General features: G+C 41.5%; 1 protein-coding gene across 4 annotated transcripts; it reads right to left on the bottom strand.

Annotated features, from left to right (window-relative positions):
* Positions 1–390: 390 nt before the first annotated feature.
* LOC111981761 (ribose-phosphate pyrophosphokinase 1) lies at positions 391–21,962 on the bottom strand. Of its 4 annotated transcripts, XM_024013181.2 has the most exons (8): positions 21,779–21,962; positions 21,550–21,678; positions 20,398–20,587; positions 14,431–14,529; positions 14,087–14,211; positions 13,573–13,746; positions 13,188–13,347; positions 391–2,494 (listed from the first exon to the last, which is right to left on the bottom strand). In XM_024013181.2, exons 2-8 carry the CDS (start codon positions 21,669–21,671, stop codon positions 2,402–2,404), a joined length of 963 nt encoding a protein of 320 aa, XP_023868949.1. In that variant the 5' UTR covers positions 21,672–21,678; positions 21,779–21,962; the 3' UTR covers positions 391–2,401. The 4 variants fall into 4 exon arrangements, with proteins under 4 accessions (XP_023868949.1, XP_023868948.1, XP_023868950.1 ...); XM_024013180.2 differs by having other exon boundaries at positions 21,550–21,962; XM_024013182.2 differs by having other exon boundaries at positions 20,404–20,587; positions 21,550–21,962.
* Positions 21,963–22,353: the final 391 nt, after the last annotated feature.

Raw genomic sequence — 22,353 nt, 5'->3', positions numbered from 1 at the left:
CACCATTAGTAAAAACAATGTGTTTTTGTTTGATAGCCATTATTTGATACTCCTCACCACACAAGGCCAACCACCAGTCATTACCCCCTCCCCCTTACAGATTGTTCCATTCATTTTGAATTTGTCAGCAGCGCCAGGTAGGCTACTACCGCCCTAGTACTACGGCTGCTGTGGACACCTTTCTTTACTCTCATTATTTGGTGGTAGGCATGCGCTGTTTTTGTGTGATGCATCTACCCCAAAATAAATGGTTTATTACATCAAAGGACTATAAGTCATATATATGAAAACAGCAACTTTAGACTGAGACCTCTGCTGACTGACAAGTTCCCCAATCATAGTTTCACTTTGAATTGCATAGATAAAAAACATAACAAATAATGAAAACGATTCAAAGTTACAGATATCATTTTATTGTTCCAAGATCATAACCCAATAAATCCATTTCAAGTGTCCATGTTGTGGAGGGCAGGATATCTCATATCATGGGAGCAATGTTAAATCCTGCACATTTTCCACATAAGGCAACAAGGATCCTCAAATCAATCTGCAGATGTCTTTCTTAGAGTTGACTCGGTTTTAAAAGGGAGTTATAGTTTCAGCTCAAAAATCAGACTAATTTAAACAGTAAAAACATCATAAAGATTTGATTCTGGGGTATAACGGCCTTGCAGTGTATTGCGCTTACCAGTTATTAAAGCAGATACAGCCGTGTTTGAGTTATATGGCTGACAATACTTTATAATAAAAAGGAGAAAATATTAGGCCTTACACATACGCAGGCTTTTGAGCTGCTCAAGCAGTCGGTTTCTAAATGGACGAAGACTGAGCTGAAGTTGAAGGGGCGCATGCTACCCCAAGCGGCGAGTGCGCGAAGGCTTCCCGAGTTTGAGCGCTGAAGTTCCTTTAATAATAACTTTCCAATACCTCGCAAAAATACTTGGGTTAGTAAAGCTAAATGAATGTGACAGGGACATTAGAAGCTCCATGCATTAAAGGCCTTATTGCTTGACGAATAAAAGATGGCAGATGTGCACGAGACATTGAATCACATTCATTAGGTATACACTGTGTACAAAATCTTTCCATGACAGACTAGGGGGTTTCATACTCATTCCACGGAGAGCCTCGTGCCCGCAGGTTTATGTGTTTTCCTTTCAATTAATCCGTAGACAACCAGGTGTGGGAAGTTCCTTGCCAATTAGTGACCTTAATTCATCAATCAAGTACAAGCGAAAACCCAGACACTTTGCCCTCGTGGAATGAGTTTGACACCTGTGACATACTTGCCAGGTGAAAGCTAGCTCTTATTGAGATCACCTGTTAAATCCACTTCAAATCAGTGTAGCTGAAGGGGAGGAGACAGGTTAATGGATTTTTAAGCCTTGAGACATGGATTGTGTGCCATTCAGAGGGTGATTGGGCAAGACCAAAATATTTAAGTGCCTTCGAACGGGGTATGGTAGTAGGTGCCAGATGCACCGGTTTGAGTCAAGAACTGCAACGCTGCTGGGTTTTTCCACACTTAACAATGTCCCGTGTGTATCAAGAACAGTCCACCACCTAAGGAACATCCAGCCAAACCTCACACATGGGCCAGCTTCCCTGTGGAACACTTCACACCTTGTACAGTCCACACCCAGACAAATTGAGACTGTTCTGAGGGCAAAGGTGTTCCTAATGTTTTGTACACTCAGTGTGTGTGCACAGCAAGTGATGTTTTGATTACAATTACATAAAACCATGCAACTAAATATTTAAATCATGGTATCAACACGCCAAGGCATAGAATTAAGGACACTTTAACGGAATTGTGAACGGCAAGCGCTTCCTAGAATAACGCATGAAAAACAAAGCTTATTTAGCATAAAGACTAGCTTAACTAAAGCAAGGATGTAAACAATACACAATGCTTTATTCTTGAACAACTGTGCCAAAAGCAGCTTTGTCGTAAAACTAAAAATACTGTCTAGGAAATGCAAATGGGTAGCTTCACTTTTCAAGGAGGCCCAAGTCCCCCCCAATATAAAAAAATATCAGTGACAAAAAAAAACAAGCTCATAAAACAGAACAAGCCATCTTGGAGCGCTTCTCTCAAATGGGGTGTCAGCAGCAATGTAAACTACAACTTTCAATAGACAATGCTTATATGAAACAACAACCTGGCATATTATTACACCAAGTAACTCAAATCTGCATTTGACAAGTCAAAAGGTCAAAACTGTAGATAGCCAGTGCAATAACAGAATATTGGAAAAAGTAGCCTACCCCACAGTAGGAGTATTTACTAACTACTTCCATCCCTTCTCTTGACACGGGGAATGAATGAATGGGCTGTGATGGTGGTGCTCCAGACATCCCTCCTTTGGTACAGGTTCACCGGGGGAAAAGGGTGGGGTTGTTACAAGGGAACATGGCTGAAGAGATACGACACAGACTCCCCGTTGTGTGTCCGACGAATAGCCTCTGCCAAGATCATGGAGATGTCAATAACCTGAAATGAGAAAACTAATTAACAAACCAGAATCTCACTCAGACTTATTGAATATTTCCCCACAGATAACTTCAAAACGCCAAAGATAAAACAATTGGTCAACTAAACACCAGTATGTGTGTAATATATCAGTGCATTCGGAAATTATTCAGACCACTTGACTTTTTCCCCATTTTGTTACGTTACAGCCTTACTCTAAAATGGATAAAAAATAGTTCCCCCCCCCTCATTAAAATCTACACACAATACCTCATAATGACAAAGCAAAAACAGGTCGACATTTTTGCATAGTAAACCTGAAATATCATATTTATGTAAGTATTTGGACTCTTTACTCAGTACTTTGTTGAAGCACCTTTGGCAAAAATTACAGCCTCGAGTATTTTTGGGTATGACGCTACAAGCTTGGCACACCTGTATTTGGGCAGTTTCTCCCATTATTCTGTGCAGATTCTCTCAAGCTCTGTCAGGTTGGATGGGGAGCATTGCTGCACAGCTATTTTCAGGTCTCTAGAGATGTTCGATCAGGTTCAAGCCTGGGCTACTCAAGGACATTCAGAGACTTGTCCCAAAGCCACTCCTGCATTGTATTGGCTGTGTGCTTAGGGTCGTTGTCCTGTTGAAAGATGAACCTTCGCCCCAGTCTGAGCGCTCTGGAGTAAGTTTTCATCAAGGATCTCTGTACTTTGCTCCATTCACCTTTGCCTCGATCCTGACTAGTCTACCAGTCTCTGCCACTGAATAACATCCCCACAGCATGCTGCCACCACCACGCTTTACCATAGGGATGGTGCCAGGTTTCCTCCAGACGCTTGGCAGTCAGGCCAAAGAGTTCAATCTTGGTTTCATCAGACCAGAGAATCTTGTTTCTTATGGTCTGAGTGTCTTTAGGTTCCTTTTGGCAACCTCCAAGCGGGATGTCATGTGCCTTTTACTGAGGAGTGGCTTCCGTCTGGCCACTCTACCATAAAGGCCTGATTGGTGGAGTGCTGCAGAGATGGTTGTTCTTCTCGAAGGTTCTCCCATCTCCACAGAGGAACTCTGGAGCTATGTCAGAGTGACTATCGGGTTCTTGGTCCAAGGCCCTTCTCCCCCGATTGTTCAGTTTGGTCTGGCGGCCCGCTCTAGGAAGAGTCTTGGTGGTTCCAAACTTCTACCATTTAAGAATGATGGAGGCCACTGTGGGGACCTTCAATCCTGCAGACAATTTTTGGTACCTTTCCCCAGATCTGTGCTTCAACACAAATTCTGACTCTGAGCTCTCCGGACAATTCCTTTGACCTCATGGCTTGGTTTTTGCTCTGATATGCACTGTCAACTGTGGGACCTTATATAGACAGGCGTGTGCCTTTCCAAATCATGTCCAATCAATTGAATTTACCACAGGTGGACCAATCAAGTTGTAGAAACAAAGGATGATCAATGTAAACAGGATGTATCTGAGCTCAATTTCAAATCTCATAGCAAAGGGTCTGAATACATATGTAAATAAGGTATCTGTTTTTAATTTTAATACATTTGCAAACATTTCTAAAAACCTGTTTTCGCTTTGTCATTATGGGGTATTGTGTGTAGATACAATTATCTCAATCCTATTTTAGAATAAGGCTGTAACGTAACAAAATGTGGAAAAAGTTAAGGGGTCGGAGTTACTATCTGAAAACACTGTAGCATAGTTTCAACACAGTAAAGAGCGAGGACAATGCAATACACAGTAAGAATTAATCAAGCAGATACTGTAGTTAAGGCAACATGCTAAGCCATGGAAATGAAGATGTTGACAGACTGCTGCTTAGCTAATCATTGGACATTGTTTAAAGAGGTTGCTATGGAGTGGAGGGGGGTTGGTATGTGTGCTCTGTACTGGTGTCATGTGATCTGCTATTTGTGAAAGCAAAACATTTGTCCAAACTTCAGCAACTTTCAGTGAATTTCTTACAGTTCAGAAAATGAACTACAATTAAATAATTGTAGAAAATAATATAATGTTTAAATTCCAAGTGACCTAAACCCTGCAACAACAAGTAAAGCGTTAGGTGCTAAGGCAGGGATTCACACCTAGGGCTGGGCGATTTATCAAATTAACTATGTTTTAGCGCGATATTAAACGCCTATATCACAAGAATCTCCCTATTATTTTTTTAAAAATGTATAAGCGCTAAAGCCCACTTGTTCTCATGTCTTTTTGGTCTCGTCGTTTTCACTTCTGTGATGGTGCACATTCCCATTATCACACACACACACACCCTCCCATGCACAACAAAGATTAAAGAAAGCCTTCTCTGACAAGTGGTTTCAACTTGACATTTGCATTTGAGGTTTGGTCCAACAGAATCGGTCATATGGACACCGACACATTGAGAAATTATTTTACTGTAATAGACGAGAACTTAAAAAGGGTATCATTGGAAAGGTTGTCTCAACTCCTCAAATTCCTCGATGAGCAGACACTGGAAAAAAAGGAGTATCAATGAATATTGAGTCTGGAAAATGAATGCTCAGTTTGTTAAGTGCGGATACCCCTAGCAGCATTTTAGCCAGACTTATTTTATAAAAAGTGCAATGAGCATAAACAACAATTATATAAGGAATTGGCAACTCGTTCTCATTCTGAGAAATAAGGTAGGCCACTTGAATTCAACATCTGAACAAAGTGGACAGTCTATCATGCTGTTCAAACAGTTGGAGACTGACAGAAGGGTGTGTTAATTATTCAACTGTTCTAGCTTGTTAGCAAGCAAATTGATCCAAATTAGCTAGACTATAAATATAAAGATTAGCTGGCTACTCCCTAGCACGTGGGCTTGAGAGATGTTTATGAGGCCAGTGTTCATTTTCTATACTGCCTGCTAAGTTGGTCATTATTAGTGAATGTGCATGGTTCTGGTTACATTTGTAACCAAAAGGCATTTTCAGACTTGAAAGCCAGATCAGTGATTATAAAAATTAAAAAAAGCAAGTTAAACTATTTTGATAAAATAATTAAATTATTAGTAGTGCTGAGCGATTAGTGCTTCGAGGTCGGTTCAATTATGTAAATCATCAGTTTGATTGAATGCTGTAACACAGAATAAAAAACAGTTAAAGTCCCATGATGGTAGTGATTGCTTATCACTTAATTTATTCACATTACTTTAATAAAATATTTCAGTTGTGTAAATTGTTTTATTTCATGACTTTTTCATTCTGAGTCATCTCAATAGAGCTACTGCCAAGAGAATTCTCTTCTGTTATACTCACAGCCGTGTATATTCCCGCTGAAGCCGATACCACGAAGGCCCTCAAATAACTACACTGTGCAAACTGGAAACCACATATCCTGAGGCCGCATTTATTGTATCCGGGGATTTTAACAAAGCTAATCTGAGGAAAACCCTACCGAAGTTCTACAAACACATTGACTGTAGCATTCGTTCTGAGAAAACATTGGACCACTGCTACTCAACTTTACAAAAGGCCCTCCCCCGCCCTCCCGTCAGCAAATCTGATCACAACCCAATTTTGCTCCTCCCTTCCTATAGGCAGAAACTCAAACAGGAAGTACCTGTGCTACGGACTATTCAACGCTGGTCTGACCAATCGGAATCCATGCTTCACTCAGGGCTCCCGAGTGTCGCAGCAGTTTAAGGCACTGCATCTCAGTGCAAGAGGCATCACTACAGTCCCTGGTTCGAATCCGGCCGTGATTCGGGGGACCATAGGGCGGCGCACAATCGGCCCACGTRGTCCAGGTTTGGCTGGGGTAGGCCGTCATTGTAAATAAGAATTTGTTCTTAACTGACTTGCCTAGTTAAATAAAAGGTTACATTTTTAAAAAGAATTCAAGATTGTTTTGATCACATGGACTGGGATATGTTCCAGGTAGCCTCGGAATAATATCGACAAATACACGGATACAGTAACTGAGCTTCAGGAAATGTTTAGATTTTGTACTCACTGTGACTATTAAAACCTACCCAAACCAGAAACCATGGATAGACGGCAGCATTCGCGCAAAACTGAAAGCGCGAACCACCACATTTAACCATGGCAAGGTGACTGGGAATATGGCCGAACACAAAACAGTGTAGTTATTCCCTCCGTAAGGCAATCAAACAGGAAAAACACCCGTAGAGATAAAGTGGAGTCGCAATTCAACGGCTCAGACACAAGACGTATGTGGCAGGGTCTACAGACAATCAGGGATTATAAAAGGAAAACCAGCCACATCGCAGACAAGGACATCTGACTTCCGGATAAGCCAAACACCTTTTTTGCCCGCTTTGATGAAAACACAGCGCCACCGACGCAGCCAGCTACCAAGGACTGTGGGCTCCCTTTCTCCGTGGCCGACATAAGTAAGACGTTTAAGTGTGTTAACCCTCGCAAGGCTGCCGGCCCAGACGGCATCCCTAGCCTCGTCCTCAGAGCATGCGCAGACCAGCTAGCTGGAGTGTTGACGGACATATTCAAACTCTCCCTATCCCAGTCTGTTGTCCCCACATGCTTCAAGATGTCCACCATTGTTCCTGTACCCAAGAAAGCAAAAGAAACTGAACTAAATTACAACCGCCCCGTAGCACTCACTTCTGTCATCATGAAGTGCTTTGAGAGGCTAGTCAAGGATCATATCACCTCTACATTACCGGAAACCCTAGACCCACTTCAATTTGCTTACCGCCCCCTTTAGATCTACAGACGACGCACTCGCCATCGCACTGCACACTGCCCTATCCCATCTGGACAAGAGGAATACCTATGTAAGAATGCTGTTCATTGACTATAGCTCAGCATTCAACACCACAGTACCCTCCAAGCTCATCATTAAGCTCGGGGCCCTGGGTCCTGGACTTCCTGACGGGCCACCACCAGGTGGTGAAGGTAGGAAACAACACCGCTACATCACTGACCCTCAACATAGGGGCCCCACAAGGGTGCATGCTCAGCCCCCTCCTGTACTCCCATGACTGCGTGGCCACACACGCCTCCAACTCAATCAAGTTTGCAGATGACACCAGTAGTAAGCCTGATTACCAAAAATGACAAGACAGCCTACAGGGAGTAGGTGAGGGCCCTGGGAGTGTGGTGACAGGAAAATAACCTCTCACTCAATGTCAACAAAACAAAGGAGCGGATCGTGGACTTCAGGAAACTGCAGAAACACCCCACTATCCACGTCGACGGGACTGCAGTGGAGAAGGTGGAAAGCTTACAGCTCCTCGGCGCACACATTAATGGCAAACTGAAATGGTCCACCCACGCAGACAGTGTGCTGAAGGCGCAACAGCACTTCAGGCTGATGTTTTTTGGGCTTGGCACCTAAAACTTTCACAGATGCACAATTGAGAGCATCCTGTCGTGCAGTATAGCCACCTGGTACAGCAACTGCACCGCCCGCAACCGTAGGGCTCTCCAGAGGGTGGAGCATCACCGGGGACAAACTACCTGCCCTCCAGGACACCTACAGCACCCGATGTCACAGGAATGCCAAAAAGATCAAGGACAACAACCACCCGAGCCACTGCCTGTTCACCCCACTATCATCCAGAAGGCAAGGTCAGTACAGGTACATCAAAGCTGGGACAGAGAGACTGAAAAACAGCTTCTATCTCAAGGCCATCAGACTGTTAAATAGCCACCACTAGCACCTTAGAGGCTGCTGCCCTATATACTTAGACTTGAAATCACTGGCCACTTTAATAATGGAACACTAGTCACTTTAATAATGTTTACATATTTTGCATTGCTCATCTCATATGTATACTGTATTCTATTCTACTGTATTTCAGTCTATGCCGCTCCGACATTGCTCGTTCAAATATTGATATATTCTTAATTCCATTAGATGCGTGTATTGTTGTGAAGTTGTTAGATATTACTGTACTGTTGGAGCTAGAAACACAAGCATTTCGCTACACCCGCAATAACATCTGCTAAACATGTGTATGTGACCAATAAAATTGGATTTGAACTTTGCACACTTGGCATTCTCTCAATCAGCTTCATGAGGTAGTCACCTGGAATACATTTCAATTAACAGGTGTGCCTTCTTAAAAATTAATTTGTGGAATTTCTTTCCTCAATGCGTTTGAGCCAATCAGTTGTGTTGTGACAAGGTTAGGGGTGGTATACAGAAGACAGCCCTATTTGGTAAAAGACCAAGTCCATATTATGGCAAGAACTGCTCAAATAAACAAAGGACAAACAGTCCATCATTACTTTAAGACATGAAGGTCAGTCAATCCGGAAAATGTCAAGAACTTTGAAAGTTTCTCCAAGTGCAATCGCAAAAACAATCATGATGAAACTGGCTCTCATGAGGACCGCCACAGGAAAGGAAGACGCAGAGTTACCTCTGCTGCAGAGGATAAGTTCATTAGAGTTACCGGCCTCAGAAATTGCAGCCCAAATAAATGTGACAGAGTTCAAGTAAGACATCTCAACATCAACTGTTCAGAGGAAACTGCGTGAATCATGCCTTCATGGTCAAATTGCTCCAAAGGAACCACTACCAAAGGAAACCAATAAGAAGAACATACTTGCTTGGGCCAAGAAACACAAGCAATAGACATTTATCATTATTATTTATTTAACCTTTATTTAACTAGGCAAGTCAGTTAAGAACAAATTCTTATTTACAATGACAACCTAGGAACAGTGGGTTAACTGCCTTGTTCAGGGGAGAACGACGGAGTTCTACCTTGTCAGCTCGGGGACTCGATCAAGCAACCTTTCGGTTACTGGCCCAACGCTCTAACCACTAGGCTACCTGCCGCCCCGACATTAGACCGGTGGAAAATCCTTTGGTCTGGAGTCCAATTTTTGGTTCCAACTGCGGTGTCTTTGTGAGATGCAGAGTTGGTGAACGGATGATCTCTGCATGTGTGGTTCCCACAGTGAAGCATGGAGGAGGTGGTGTGACCTTGTGGGGGTGCACTGCTGTTGACACTAGAGGTCGACCGATTATGATTTTTCAACGCCGATACTGATTATTGGAGGACCAAAAAAAGCCGATAACGATTAATCGGCCAATTTTTATATACAGTTTAAGTTGGAAGTTTACATACAATTAGGTTGGAGTCTTAAAACTCGTTTTTCAACCACTCCACAAATTTCTTGTGAACAAACTATAGTTTTGGCAAGTCGGTTAGGACATCTACTTTGTGCATGACACAAGTCATTTTTCCAACAATTGTTTACAGATTATTTAATTTATAACTCACTGTATCACAATTCCAGTGGGTCAGAGGTTGACTGTGCCTTTAAACAGCTTGGAAAATTCCAGAAAATTATGTCATGGCTTTAGAAGCTTCTGATAGGCTAATTGAGTCAATTGGAGGTGTACCTGTCAAGCCCCTTCAAGGCCTACCTTCAAACTCAGTGCCTCTTTGCTTTACATCATGGGAAAATCAAAAGAAATCAGCCAAGACCTCTGTGTATTAAAAAAAAATGGTATACCTCCACAAGTCTGGTTCATCCTTGGGAGCAATTTCCAAATGGCTGAAGTACCACGTTCATCTGTACAAACAATAGTACGCAAGTATTGACACCATGGGACCACGCAGCGTCATACCGCTCAGAAAGGAGACGTGTTCTGTCTCCTAGAGATGAACGTACTTGGTGCGAATGTGCAAATGAATCCAGAACAACAGTAAAGGACCTTGTGAAGAGCCGGAGAAAGCAGGTACAAAAAGTATCTATCCACAGTAAAACGAGTCCTATATTCACATAACCTGAAAGCCGCTCAGAAAGGAAGAATCCACTGCTCCAAAACCGCCATAAAAAAGCCAGACTACGTTTACAACTGCACATGGGACAAAGATCGTACTTTTGGAGAACTGTCCTTTGGTATGATGAAACAAAAATAGAACTGTTTGCCATAATGACCATCGTTATGTTTGAGGAAAAGGGGAAGCTTGCAAAACCGAAGAACACCATCCCAACCGTGAAGCACGGGGTGGCATCATGTTGTGGGGTGCTTTGCTGCAGGAGGACTGGTGCACTTCACAAAATAGATGGCCTTCATGAGGAGGGAAATGATGTGATATATTTGAAGCAACATCTCAAACATCACAAGGAAGTTAAAGCTTGTTCGCAAATGGGTCTTCCAAATGAACAATGACCCCAAGCATACGTCCAAGGTTGTGGCAAAATGGGCTTAAGGACAACGAAGTCAAGGTATTGGAGTGGCAATCACAAAGCCCTGACCTCAATCCTATTGAAAATTTGTGGGCAGAACTGAAAAAGCGTGTGCGAGCAAGGAGGCCTACAAACCTGACTCAGTTACACCAGCTCTGTCAGGAGGAATGGGCCAAAATATACCCAACTTATTGTGGAAGCTTGTTGAAGGCTAAACAATTTAAAGGCAATGCTACCAAATACTAATTTAGTGTATGTAAGCTTCTGACCCACTGGGAATGTGATGAAATAAATAAAAGCTGAAATAAATAATTCTCTACTACTTTTTATCTGACATTTCACATTCTTAAAATAAAGAGGTGATCCTAACTGACCTAAAACAGGGAATTTTTACTCGGATTAAATGTCAGGAATTGTGAAAAACCGAGTTTAAATGTATTTGGCTAAGGTGTATGTAAACTTCGACTGTTTATATTTATTTGTAATAATGACAATTACAACAATACTTAATGAACACTTATTTTAACTTAATATAATACATAAATGAAATAAATTTTGTCTCAAATAATGAAATGTTCAATTTGGTTTAAATAATGCAAAAACACAGTGTTGAAGAAACTAAAAGTGCAATATGTGCCATTTGAAAACGCTAACGTTTAAGTTCCTTGCTCAGAACATATGAAAGCTGGTGGTTCCTTTTTCACATGAGTCTTCAATATTCCCAGCTAAGAAGTTTTAGGTTGTAGTTATGACATGACTATTTCTCTCTATACCATTTGTATTTCATAGACCTTTGACTATTGGATGTTCTTATAGGCACTACAGTATTGCCAGCCTAATCTCGGGAGTTGATAGGCTTTCATAAACAGCACTGTGCTTCAAGCAATGCGAAAAGCTGCTGGCAAACGGAGGAAAGTGCGGTTTGAATGAATGCTTACGAGCCTGCCGCTGCCTACCACCGCCTCAGTCAGACTGCTCTATCAAATCATAGACTTAATTATAATAAACACACAGAAATACGAGCCTTGGGTCATTAATATGGTCAAATCCAGAACCAATTATTTCGAAAACAAAACGTTCCGTATTTTACTGAACGGGTGGCAACCCTAAGTCTAAATATTGCTGTTACATTGCACAACCTTCCATGTTATGTCATAATTATGTAAAATTCTGGCAAATGAATTACTGTCTTTGTTAGGAAGAAATGGTCTTCACACAGTTCGCAACGAGCCAGGCGTCCCAAACTGCTGCATATACCCGGACTCTGCTTACACTGAACGCAAGAGAAGTGACACAATTTCAGGCACCGCATTGATTATATGCAACGCAAGACAAGCTAGTTAAACTAGTAATATCATCAACCATGTGTAGTTAACTAGTGATTATGTTAAGAGATTGTTTTTTTAAATAAGATAAGTTTAATGCTAGCTAGCAACTTACCACGGCTCCTTGCTGCCTGCACTTGCGTAACAGGCGGTCAGCCTGCCACGCAGTCTCCTCGTGGATTGCAATATAATTGGCCATAATCGGCATCCAAAAATGCAGATTACCGATTGTTATGAAAACTTGAAATCGGCCCAAATTAAATCGGCCATTCCGATTAATCGGTCAACATCTAGTTGACACTGTCATTGATTTATTTAGAATTCAAGGCACACTTAACCAGCATGGCTACCACAGCGATAAGCCACCCCATCTGGTTTGCACTTAGTCGGACTATCATTTGTTTTTCAACAAAACAATGACCCAACACATCTCCAGGCAGTGTAAGGGCTATCTGACCAAGAAGGAGAGTGATGAGTGCTGCATCAGATGACCTGGCCTCCACAATCCCCCAACCTCAACCCAATTGAGATGGTTTGGAATGAGTTGGACCGCAGACTGAAGGAAAAGCAGCCAACAAGTGCTCAGCATATGTGGGAACTCCTTAAAGACCGTTGGAAAAGCATTCCAGGTGAAGCTGGTTGAGAGAATACCAAGTGTGCAAAGCTGTCAAGGCAAAGGTTGGTTATTTTGAAGAATCTAAAATATTTAACACTTTTCTTTTTTTACTACTTGATTCCATGTGTTATTTCATAGTTTTGATGTCTTCACTATTATTCTACAATATAGAAAATAGTCCAAATAGAGAAAAACCAAACAGTAGTAGGTGTGTGAGTAGGTGTGTCCAAACTTTTGACTGGTACTGTATGTAGAATATTTGCCTGTTGGAAATTACAACTCCCTACTACATCACAGTTCAGGATGGATCTGATTTATCTGTAGAGAAACTGTGCAACGTGCGCCTTGAGCTCATAGGGAAAAAAACGAATGAAATGGAACTCAAACAAATTGAGTCAACGTCTGTCAGTTGTTTAAAAAACAACAAAAAATAACCTACATTTCAGTTAGTCGCTCAGCACTAATTATTAGTGGGTCTTATGATTGTGCAAGGCTTATATTTTAGCCTAGGTATAATTTCACAAGCCCTGAATTCATTAGATTATTGCTGACTGTTTGACATGCAGTGTATTTGACCTTAATTTTACAAAATATATATATTGCGAATCTCCATATCGCCCAGCCCTATTCTGACCTGTATTTTTGAACAGTGTTTCATCTTGTCCTCCTGAGGGATGGTATTCGTGACAACCACAGCCTCAAAACAGGCATTGTTAATGCGGGTGATGGCAGGGCCTGAAAAGATCCCATGGGTCAGGATAGCGTAGACCTTTGTAGCTCCAGCAGAGACGAGCCTGGATGTCCAGAAGGATAAAAAGACAAACAAAAAAGAAAACGAAAATAGGTTGAACCCCCCCCCCCTTTTGTTTGTAAACAACCTTGCTATCAAATTTATATTTTCAGAGACTGTTCCCTAAACAAGTGTAATAGCTCTTCAGTATCGGTAGTACATTTAAAGATTGAATATTCAGTCTCTGCTCTGTAAAGATCTATGCAGCTAAAACACAGTAGTGACTCACTTATCTGCAGCATGGCAGATGGTGCCGCAGGTGTCTGCCATGTCATCAACCAAGATGGCCACTCTGTCCTTCACGTCCCCCACCAGGACCATGCGGTCCACCTCGTTAGCCTTCTTTCTCTCTTTGTGGATGAGCGCGAAGTCCACATTCAGCCTGTCTGCTATAGAGGTGACCCTGCAAGGGGAATCCACAGATTGGTGAGGTTATGGTACTACAGATGATGTCAATTATTCCACAAAGTTACATCACATTACAATTAACATAGAACTATAAACCTGTTTCTTACTATATGATAAATCACAAATTACAAACACTGATGACAGTATCAAAAAGATTGTTGTTATTACAGTTGTTATTACAACTAAATGGTTGTAATAATGAAGGAGGGGAAAGTAACAAACACGTTAATGAATTGATCCACAATCATCCTTTCGACGTGCTGATATTTCTAACAACTAAAATCTGTCCCTTTGAATTGACGAAGCATCTGTAGGCCAATTGGTACCTGCTTTACCTTTTTGCTCCCCCGGCATCAGGAGACACAATGGTGCAATTCTTCCACTCATTGATGTTCTCTTTGATCCATTTCAGCACAGCTGGCTCAGCGTATAGATTGTCCACAGGGATATCAAAGAACCCCTACAGAGGCGTACAGAGAGCAAAACCATGATAAGATACAGGATCATTAGTCAGTGTCCTCAAACTTCCAACAGCTTTTTGGAGAAAATGTAATGTGGCTCATTATAGTATGTAACAAATATAGTCTAATGAATAGTTTTTACATCTTACTTGTGAATACTACAATAGTGACTGCAATATACTGATGGAATGAGACAATTAATGTGCCAGATTGCTCACCTGTATCTGCGAGGCATGCAGGTCCATGGTGATAATGTGATTGGCTCCTGACACTGACAACATGTTGGCCACCAGCTTTGCAGAGATGGGTGCCCGACTCTGAAGAAGAGTTTTTCATGGGAAGTTAAGCCCTGGAATTTTGGAAATGTTGCTTAAATTCATCAAAATAATTAGCTTATAACAGTGAACCATTTTTGTGCGGTACACAAGTTAATTATAGGTCTTGTGGCATATTTTGGTTAAACTATCCCCAATTCAATGGAATTGCAACCCTCTGCATGCACAGTGCATTCTTCCATCACATGTACAGCTGATTCTCAAGATCTTGCACACTAATGAGATGCTATTTAGCCCACACTACTACACTGTCTGAGTCAAGGACTACATGCTTTCTGGTAAGTTTTGATTACAATACTGGGTGGGGTGAATATATTTTATATCACATACATACTTTTTTGTTAACTAGTAAATATTAGCCTACAGCAAAGTGTGTTAAAATCATTTCTAACTTGCTAATTTCTGCTAGTTAGTTTTTTCTACCATGTGGGTTTTAGCTTGCTTGAGCCTGCTAACTGAAGAGTGTTAATTCGCCTGTTTCCATACATGCTTCATAAAAATAAAAATAAAGGAGTTTAATCTAACTGCTAAACTATTTCTGTACATGGAGTTGTATTATTATTTTTACTCATTTTTTTCTCATCTTTACAGTAAAATGCCACGGGCACTATCTGATGTGTGGAGACATTTCACTGCAGCTAATGTAGAAGAAAAAGCTGTGTACATTTGCAAATACTAAGCCAAATCATGTGAAGAATGCAACAAAGATGCAGAATCATCTGGCCAAGTGCATAAAGTTCTCTCAGCCCTCACAACAAGCAACCTCTGACAAGAGTCCCTCTATTCGAGGTGAAAATTCTGAATCAGACACCTTATCGATAGCAACAGCTCATGGTCCTCCTGGAACCAGAAGTTTTTTGGACTCAATGGAGGAACGTAGTCAGAGAAATGCTGATGAATGTCTTGTTCGAGCTGTGTATGCAACTGGTTCACCTCTGATGCTCACAGGCAATGTCTATTGGAAGAGATTTCTGAATGTTCTTCGCCCAGCATACACCCCTCTAACCAGACATACTTTATCTTCTCATTTTCTGGATGCAGAGTTCAAGTGAAGGTCAAGCAAATCATAGAGAAAGCAGACTGTTTTGCAATCATCTCTGATGGGTGGTCAAATGTTTGTGGGCAAGGAATAATTAACTACAATAATTAACTGTTTGACAGTCTCCTGGAGGGGAAGGAGTCTCTCCAAGAAATGACCATATCACAGTCTGCCATCAAGAGGATCCTCTTGGATTATGTATTTTGGGAGAGAGTGGTAAGCAGCCTGAAACCTATAGCAGTAGCCATTGAACAGATTGAGGGAGACAATGCCATCCTGTCGGACGTTCAGACTCTGCTTGCAGAATAAATCCGTACTGCCCTGCCCACTTCACTGTTGCTCCAAGCAGAGGAAACTGCAGTTCTGAAATGCATCAAAAAGCGTGAAGACTTCTGCCTGAAGCCCATACACGCCGCAACGTACATGTTGGACCCCCAAGTATGCTGGTAAGAGCACCCTATCTGGTGCAGAGATCAACAAGGCCTATGGTGTCATCACTACCATGCCTTGGCACCTTGGCCTGGATGAGGGCACAGTTCTTGGCAGTCTGGCGAAGTACACTTCCAAGCAAGGGCTTTGGGATGGAGATGCAATATAACAGTCGTGCCAACATATCTCATCAGCCASCRGGTGGAAGGGACTTTGTGGATCTGAGGCTCTTTCCCCTGTTGCCTCCATCATCCTCTAAATCACACCAACATCAGCCGCCTCAGAGCGTAACTGMTCCTTGTTTGGGAACACACACACACACACCAAAGCACGCAACAGGCTGACCAATACAAGGGTTGAACAATTGGTGGCCATCCAGGCAAATTTGAGCCAGATAATGAGCCATCCTCAACAAGGTTGGAAAGTGACAGTGAAGATGAGGCCTCAGAGTCTGATGTTCAAGAGTTGGACATTGAGGAGGTCCAGGGAGAAGACATGGAAGCCTGAGAGGAAGACAGTCTAGAAACTAAAGCTTTGGTTATCATTTTACAAATGCACGTTGAAAACGTTTTTGGGAGATGCAATGGATCATTGGGATCATTCAATATTCCCTTTCTTTTGATGTTCAGTGAAATCATCCCATGTGAAGAGTCAACTCATTTAATTAAAGTTCAATTCATTGCAATTTTCTTTTTCTATTGGAAGGATTTAATCATTTGCAATTATGTCTACTTATAATAAACATTTTACCTTATGTTTCTGTTTCAAGATAATATGGTAAATATATGAAATGCAAAAAACATCTAAATTTAAATGGTATTAATAATTTGCATATATTTCCGTTAATTCCCAAGAAAGTTTCCACCTCAATATTCCCCAAAATGTGCAACCCTAATTAGTCCATTCAACCAAAGTGGTTCGTCCAATAGGGCGTTTTTGAAAAGGAGTCAAATCAAATAACTGACTGATATTGATAGTGCAGAGCAGCGGTTCCCAAACTAGGGGTTACGAGCCCCATGTGCGGTCTCCTGATATTAAAAATGGGGTCGCGGGAGAATTTCATTCCCACTGTGAATTGCTAGGCCCGCTACACTATGAAACAACACTATTGCAGAGATGTTCATGTCACCGGACGCAATTGATATAGTGAAAACAATGTGTGGGGAGGCAGATGGTCAGAAACTCACAGCAATACCGTTGTCAGATAACACTGTTAAACTAAGAATTAATGCTATTGCTAGCAATCAAAAGAAAACTGACTGAATGACAAACTCCCCAGTGTATGCTCTCCAAATGGAAATTAGCTGTGAGGACCGAGATGCCCATGCATTGACTTTTGTTCGCTACACACGTCAGGGAATGCTATTCACGAGGACCTATTGCTCGGTCTCACGATTCAAGAGCATAAAACGTCAGAGGAGATGTTCAGTGTGCTGCGTGGCCATATTGACGAAAAACTAATTCCATGGGCTCAAACGGTGGACTTATGCACAGATGGGGCTCAATCTATGGCGGGGCAGGGCAAGCCTCTGCACTCTAGTTTTGAATGTCTCCCTCTCCCATATGGATATACTGAGAGCAACTGGCGGCAAAAGAGCTGAGCACAGAACTCGGAGATAAATTGCAGCAGGTAACTTTGATTGTAAACTACATTAAACTACATCCACATCTGTTCGCAAAACTATGTGGAGATATGGGACCAGAGCATGACAATGTTCTATTTCACACCAAGGCTTGGTAGTTATCGAGAGGGAGTGTTGGAAAGATTTTTTCACATTGAGAGAAGAATTGTTGTCATGTAACAGACATATTTGGGAAACTGAACGCAAGCATGCAGGGGAAATACAAAAACATTTTACAGATGAGTGAATCAGTGGATTCAGAGGAAAGAATTCTTATTGGAGTCTTTCCAAAGTGAATCATGACACCTTCCCTCAGCTGTGCATGTTTCTAACAGAAAACAGAATCAGTAAGTGTCCCATATGAGTGATGGCTGCTCACCTCCAACACTTGGAAGAGCCCTTTCTGACCTACTTCCCAATCCTGACTCAGTTGACATGCCGGTAAGTGAAATCGAACAGCTGATCAAGCGGTCATGTGACCGAATGCTGCAGACAACGTAGAAGTTTTTGCTCGACTCAAAGGGAATAACCTGCAGTCTCCCTCTAAGCATTACAACTCATGGTACCCTTCGCCAGCTCATATCTGTGTGAAGCTGGATCCAGTTATCTTGTCTGCATTAAAACCAAATATAGATCCATGTTGGATGTGACAGCAGGGATGTGGTGCACACTTTCGACCACGCCCCCTGACGTGACATGCATCAAGCACACCCATCTCATTAGTGGCGGTGAGAAGAGACATATCAGACTAATTTGCAAATGACTGTCATAGCCCCACATTAAAAGTATGTGATAATTTGAGAAGACAATCAGATATATTATTAGAATTAGAGGTCGACCGATTATGATTTTTCAACGCCGATACCGATACCGATTATTGGAGGACCAAAAAAAGCCGATACCGATTAATTGGCCGTTTTTTTGTTTGTTGTTGTAATAATGACAATTACAACAATACTGAATGAACACTTATTATAACTTAATATAATACATCAATAAAATCAATTTAGCCTCAAATAAATAATGAAACGTTCAATTTGGTTTAAATAATGCAAAAACAAAGTGTTGGAGAAGAAAGTAAAAGTGCAATATGTGCCATGTAAGAAAGCTAACATTTTAAGTTCCTTGCTCAGAACATGAGAACATATGAAAGCTGGTGGTTTCTTTTAACATGAGTCTTCAATATTCCCAGGTAAGAAGTTTTAGGTTGTAGTTATTATAGGAATTATAGGACTATTTCTCTCTATACCATTTGTATTTCATTAACCTTTGACTATTGGATGTTCTTATAGGCACTTTAGTATTGCCAGTGTAACAGTATAGCTTCCACCCCTCTCCTCGCTCCTACCTGGGCTCGAACCAGGAACACAACGACAACAGCCACCCTCGAAGCAGCGTTACCCATGCAGAGCAAGGGGAATAACTACTCCAGTCTCAGAGCGAGTGACGTTTGAAACGCTATTAGCACGCACCCCGCTAACTAGCTATCCATTTCACATCGGTTACACCAGCCTAATCTCAGGAGTTGATAGGCTTGAAGCACAGCAAAGAGCTTCTGGCAAAACGCAGGAAAGTGCTGTTTGAATGAATGCTTACGAGCCTGCTGCTGCCTACCACCGCTCAGTCAGACTGCTCTATCAAATCATAGACTTAGTTATAACATAATAACACACAGAAATACGAGCCTTAGGTCATTAATATGGTCGAATCCGGAAACTATCATCTCGAAAACAAGACGTTTATTCTTTCAGTGAAATACGGAACCGTTCCATATTTTATCTAACGGGTGGCATCCATAAGTCTAAATATTCCTGTTACATTGCACAACCTTCAATGTTATGTCATAATTACGTAAACTTCTGGCAAATTAGGCGGCCCAAAATGTTGCATATACACTGACTCTGCGTGCAATGAACGCAAGAGAAGTGACACAATTTCACCTGGTTAATATTGCCTGCTAACCTGGATTTCTTTTAGCTAAATATGCAGGTTTAAAAATATATACTTCTGTGTATTGATTTTAAGAAAGGCATTGATGTTTATGGTTAGGTACACATTGGCGCAACGATACGCACCGCATCGATTATATGCAACGCAGGACACGCTAGATAAACTAGTAATATCATCAACCATGTGTAGTTAACTAGTGATTATGATTGATTGATTGTTTTTTATAAGATAAGTTTAATGCTAGCTAGCAACTTACCTTGGCTTCTACTGCATTCGCGTAACAGGCAGGCTCCTCGTGGAGTGCAATGTAATCAGGTGGTTAGAGCGTTGGACTAGTTAACTGTAGGTTGCAAGATTGAATCCCCCGAGCTGACAAGGTAAAAATCTGTCGTTCTGCCCCTGAACGAGGCAGTTAACCCACCGTTCCTTGGCCGTCATTGAAAATAAGAACGTGTTCTAAACTGACTTGCCTAGTTAAATAAAGGTTAAAAAAAACGCCAAATCGGTGTCCAAAAATAGCGATTTCCGATTGTTATGAAAACTTGAAACCGGCCCTAATTAATCAGCCATTCCGATTAAATCGGTCGACCTCTAATTAGAATGTTTTTCAATTGACTGCCATTGCCCCAAATATATAAAAAAAAAAGTTAACATTGGCTGTTAATTACAACAACAAAAAATGTCCTCATGGTTGGGGCCGTGAGAAGTTTTAGATATCAAAATGGGGTCGTGGGCCAAAACAGTTTGGGAACCCCTGGTGTAGTGTGTTGGTGCTGTGAATAGAGAACAAACTATTTAAGTTTCCCTCACCCCCACCTTGTCCTTCTTGTCTTGTCTTGCATATGGGAAACAGGGGATGACAGCCGTGACTCGTGAGGCAGAGGCAATCTTACAGGCATTGATCATGATGAGGAGCTCCATTAAGTTATCGTTAATCTCACCACAACCACTCTGGACAATGTAGACATCCTCTCCTCTGACACTCTCCCCAATCTCCACGCTGCAGGAGTAAATCATGTGGTGTCAGACAGTAGACTATACATGGTGACAGGACCATAACAAGTAGAGAACATTAAGATCATAGCATCATGGGCTTCCAGGTCAATGGATACAACTCAATGAATGAATGTTCCATATATTCACAGTCATACATTTCTGCTCTACCAACCAGTCTGTGATGTAACATTATACCAACAACATAACTTGAAAAAGAAACAGACGATATTGAAGAACCCTATGGATGTCAACACTCGGGATGAGCGCTATTATTACAAACCTCCAGGTAAACAATATTCTTAAGCTTTTCACATGTCAAAGGCACCTGCTACTTATACCCTGCAACAAGCAAGCAAGTCCCATGTCTACTGTCAAACAGGATCATTTTACAACACTAGTAAAAACACAGTACAACTCAGAAGTACTAATATGGTTAAATGAAAATAAGCCACAACGTCAAAATCGTCTATATCGTAAAATTTTAACATTTGCTGTTTGGTCTTAATGTAAGGTTAGGCATAACGTTAAATTTAGGTTTGAAATCACATTTGATTATGTATTTTAGAATTAGGCGGGGTTTGACATTGTGGCAACAAGTGACGATCCCATGAAAGGTCATTGAAATGACATCCCACGATTACAATCCAAACGGTTATTGGGAGTTGAAGTTCGAGACCTCCTTCCCTTACCCGGTCTCATTTGATGGTAAATATAAAATTGCCAACACAACTAGTTAACTAGATACTACTGGTACAGGTTTGTAGATGCCAACCGCCGTTAAACTCCAATGCCCGGTTTGTGGTAAACTAATCTTAGCTACTATAGTTAGCAACAACGACCACTGACTCGCACTTTCAATTGGCCACGTGGGCTAACTTAACTTTCCGTTATCTAATGTTAGCAAACAATTACTACAAAATTCACACATTTGTCAAAAAAAATCTAAATGGCTTAAATACAACCTACCATGTCTCCTGATTGCTGAATTTTTTAGTCACAACCTTCCCCAGTTCAAGTCCCAGGCGGTCGGCAATTTTCTGGCCAAGGTCCGGATGAGAGCTGCCGCTGAATATCTTTATGTTAGGCATTTTGGACCTACAAGGGATACGATTGAAGTAACTAAACACCCGTAGCTACATAAACAACAAGCAAAAACATACATAAATGCTAGCTATCTTCTCTTTAGCTAACCCACCAACAGCCAAGGAGGGGCGCTTGGGATGGTGAATATTTTTTTTGTCTATAGGTTGGCTGGGTTACTATTACTATACGGTGCTGAAATTGATGACGGGGAAAGGTTGTGTGGTGAGAACTCGATCGGTTGAAATACGATAGGAGCGTTTACTTCAGAGAGCGCTCCGTAAGCCACGCCCCAGTGGACCGAGCTAAACATGTTGCACCGGGACACGTTTTATAGCCTGTAATTTTGCTATGGGTCAGCGGTGGTTCTGTGTAGAGTAATTATGCTAGTATATAGACCAATGTATTTCAGTTAATTTCGTTTTTGACTTAAGTAAAAAATCTTTGAGTAGTAGTCCTAAACAAGGAAACAACGAGTCCCAAACAGTTCGCAACAGAACAAACCAGAGGGTGCATCGTTTACTACCTAAATTATTGGGATCATCTGGTTACAACCTGTGTTTGGAATACATTAGAAATACAAATAAAGATATAATTAAATTTGCTTTGAAAAGACAGGCCTGGCTGAGAATATAGCATTCCGTTTTCMGCCTGAGTGTGGCGCTGTTAACCGCAATTTTCTAAATCCAT

Source organism: Salvelinus sp. IW2-2015, linkage group LG20 (genome assembly GCF_002910315.2).
Source record: "Salvelinus sp. IW2-2015 linkage group LG20, ASM291031v2, whole genome shotgun sequence".
Lineage (NCBI taxonomy): Eukaryota > Metazoa > Chordata > Actinopteri > Salmoniformes > Salmonidae > Salvelinus > Salvelinus sp. IW2-2015.
Note: the sequence above shows the minus strand (reverse complement) of the source record. Positions and strands in the feature narration are given on the sequence as shown.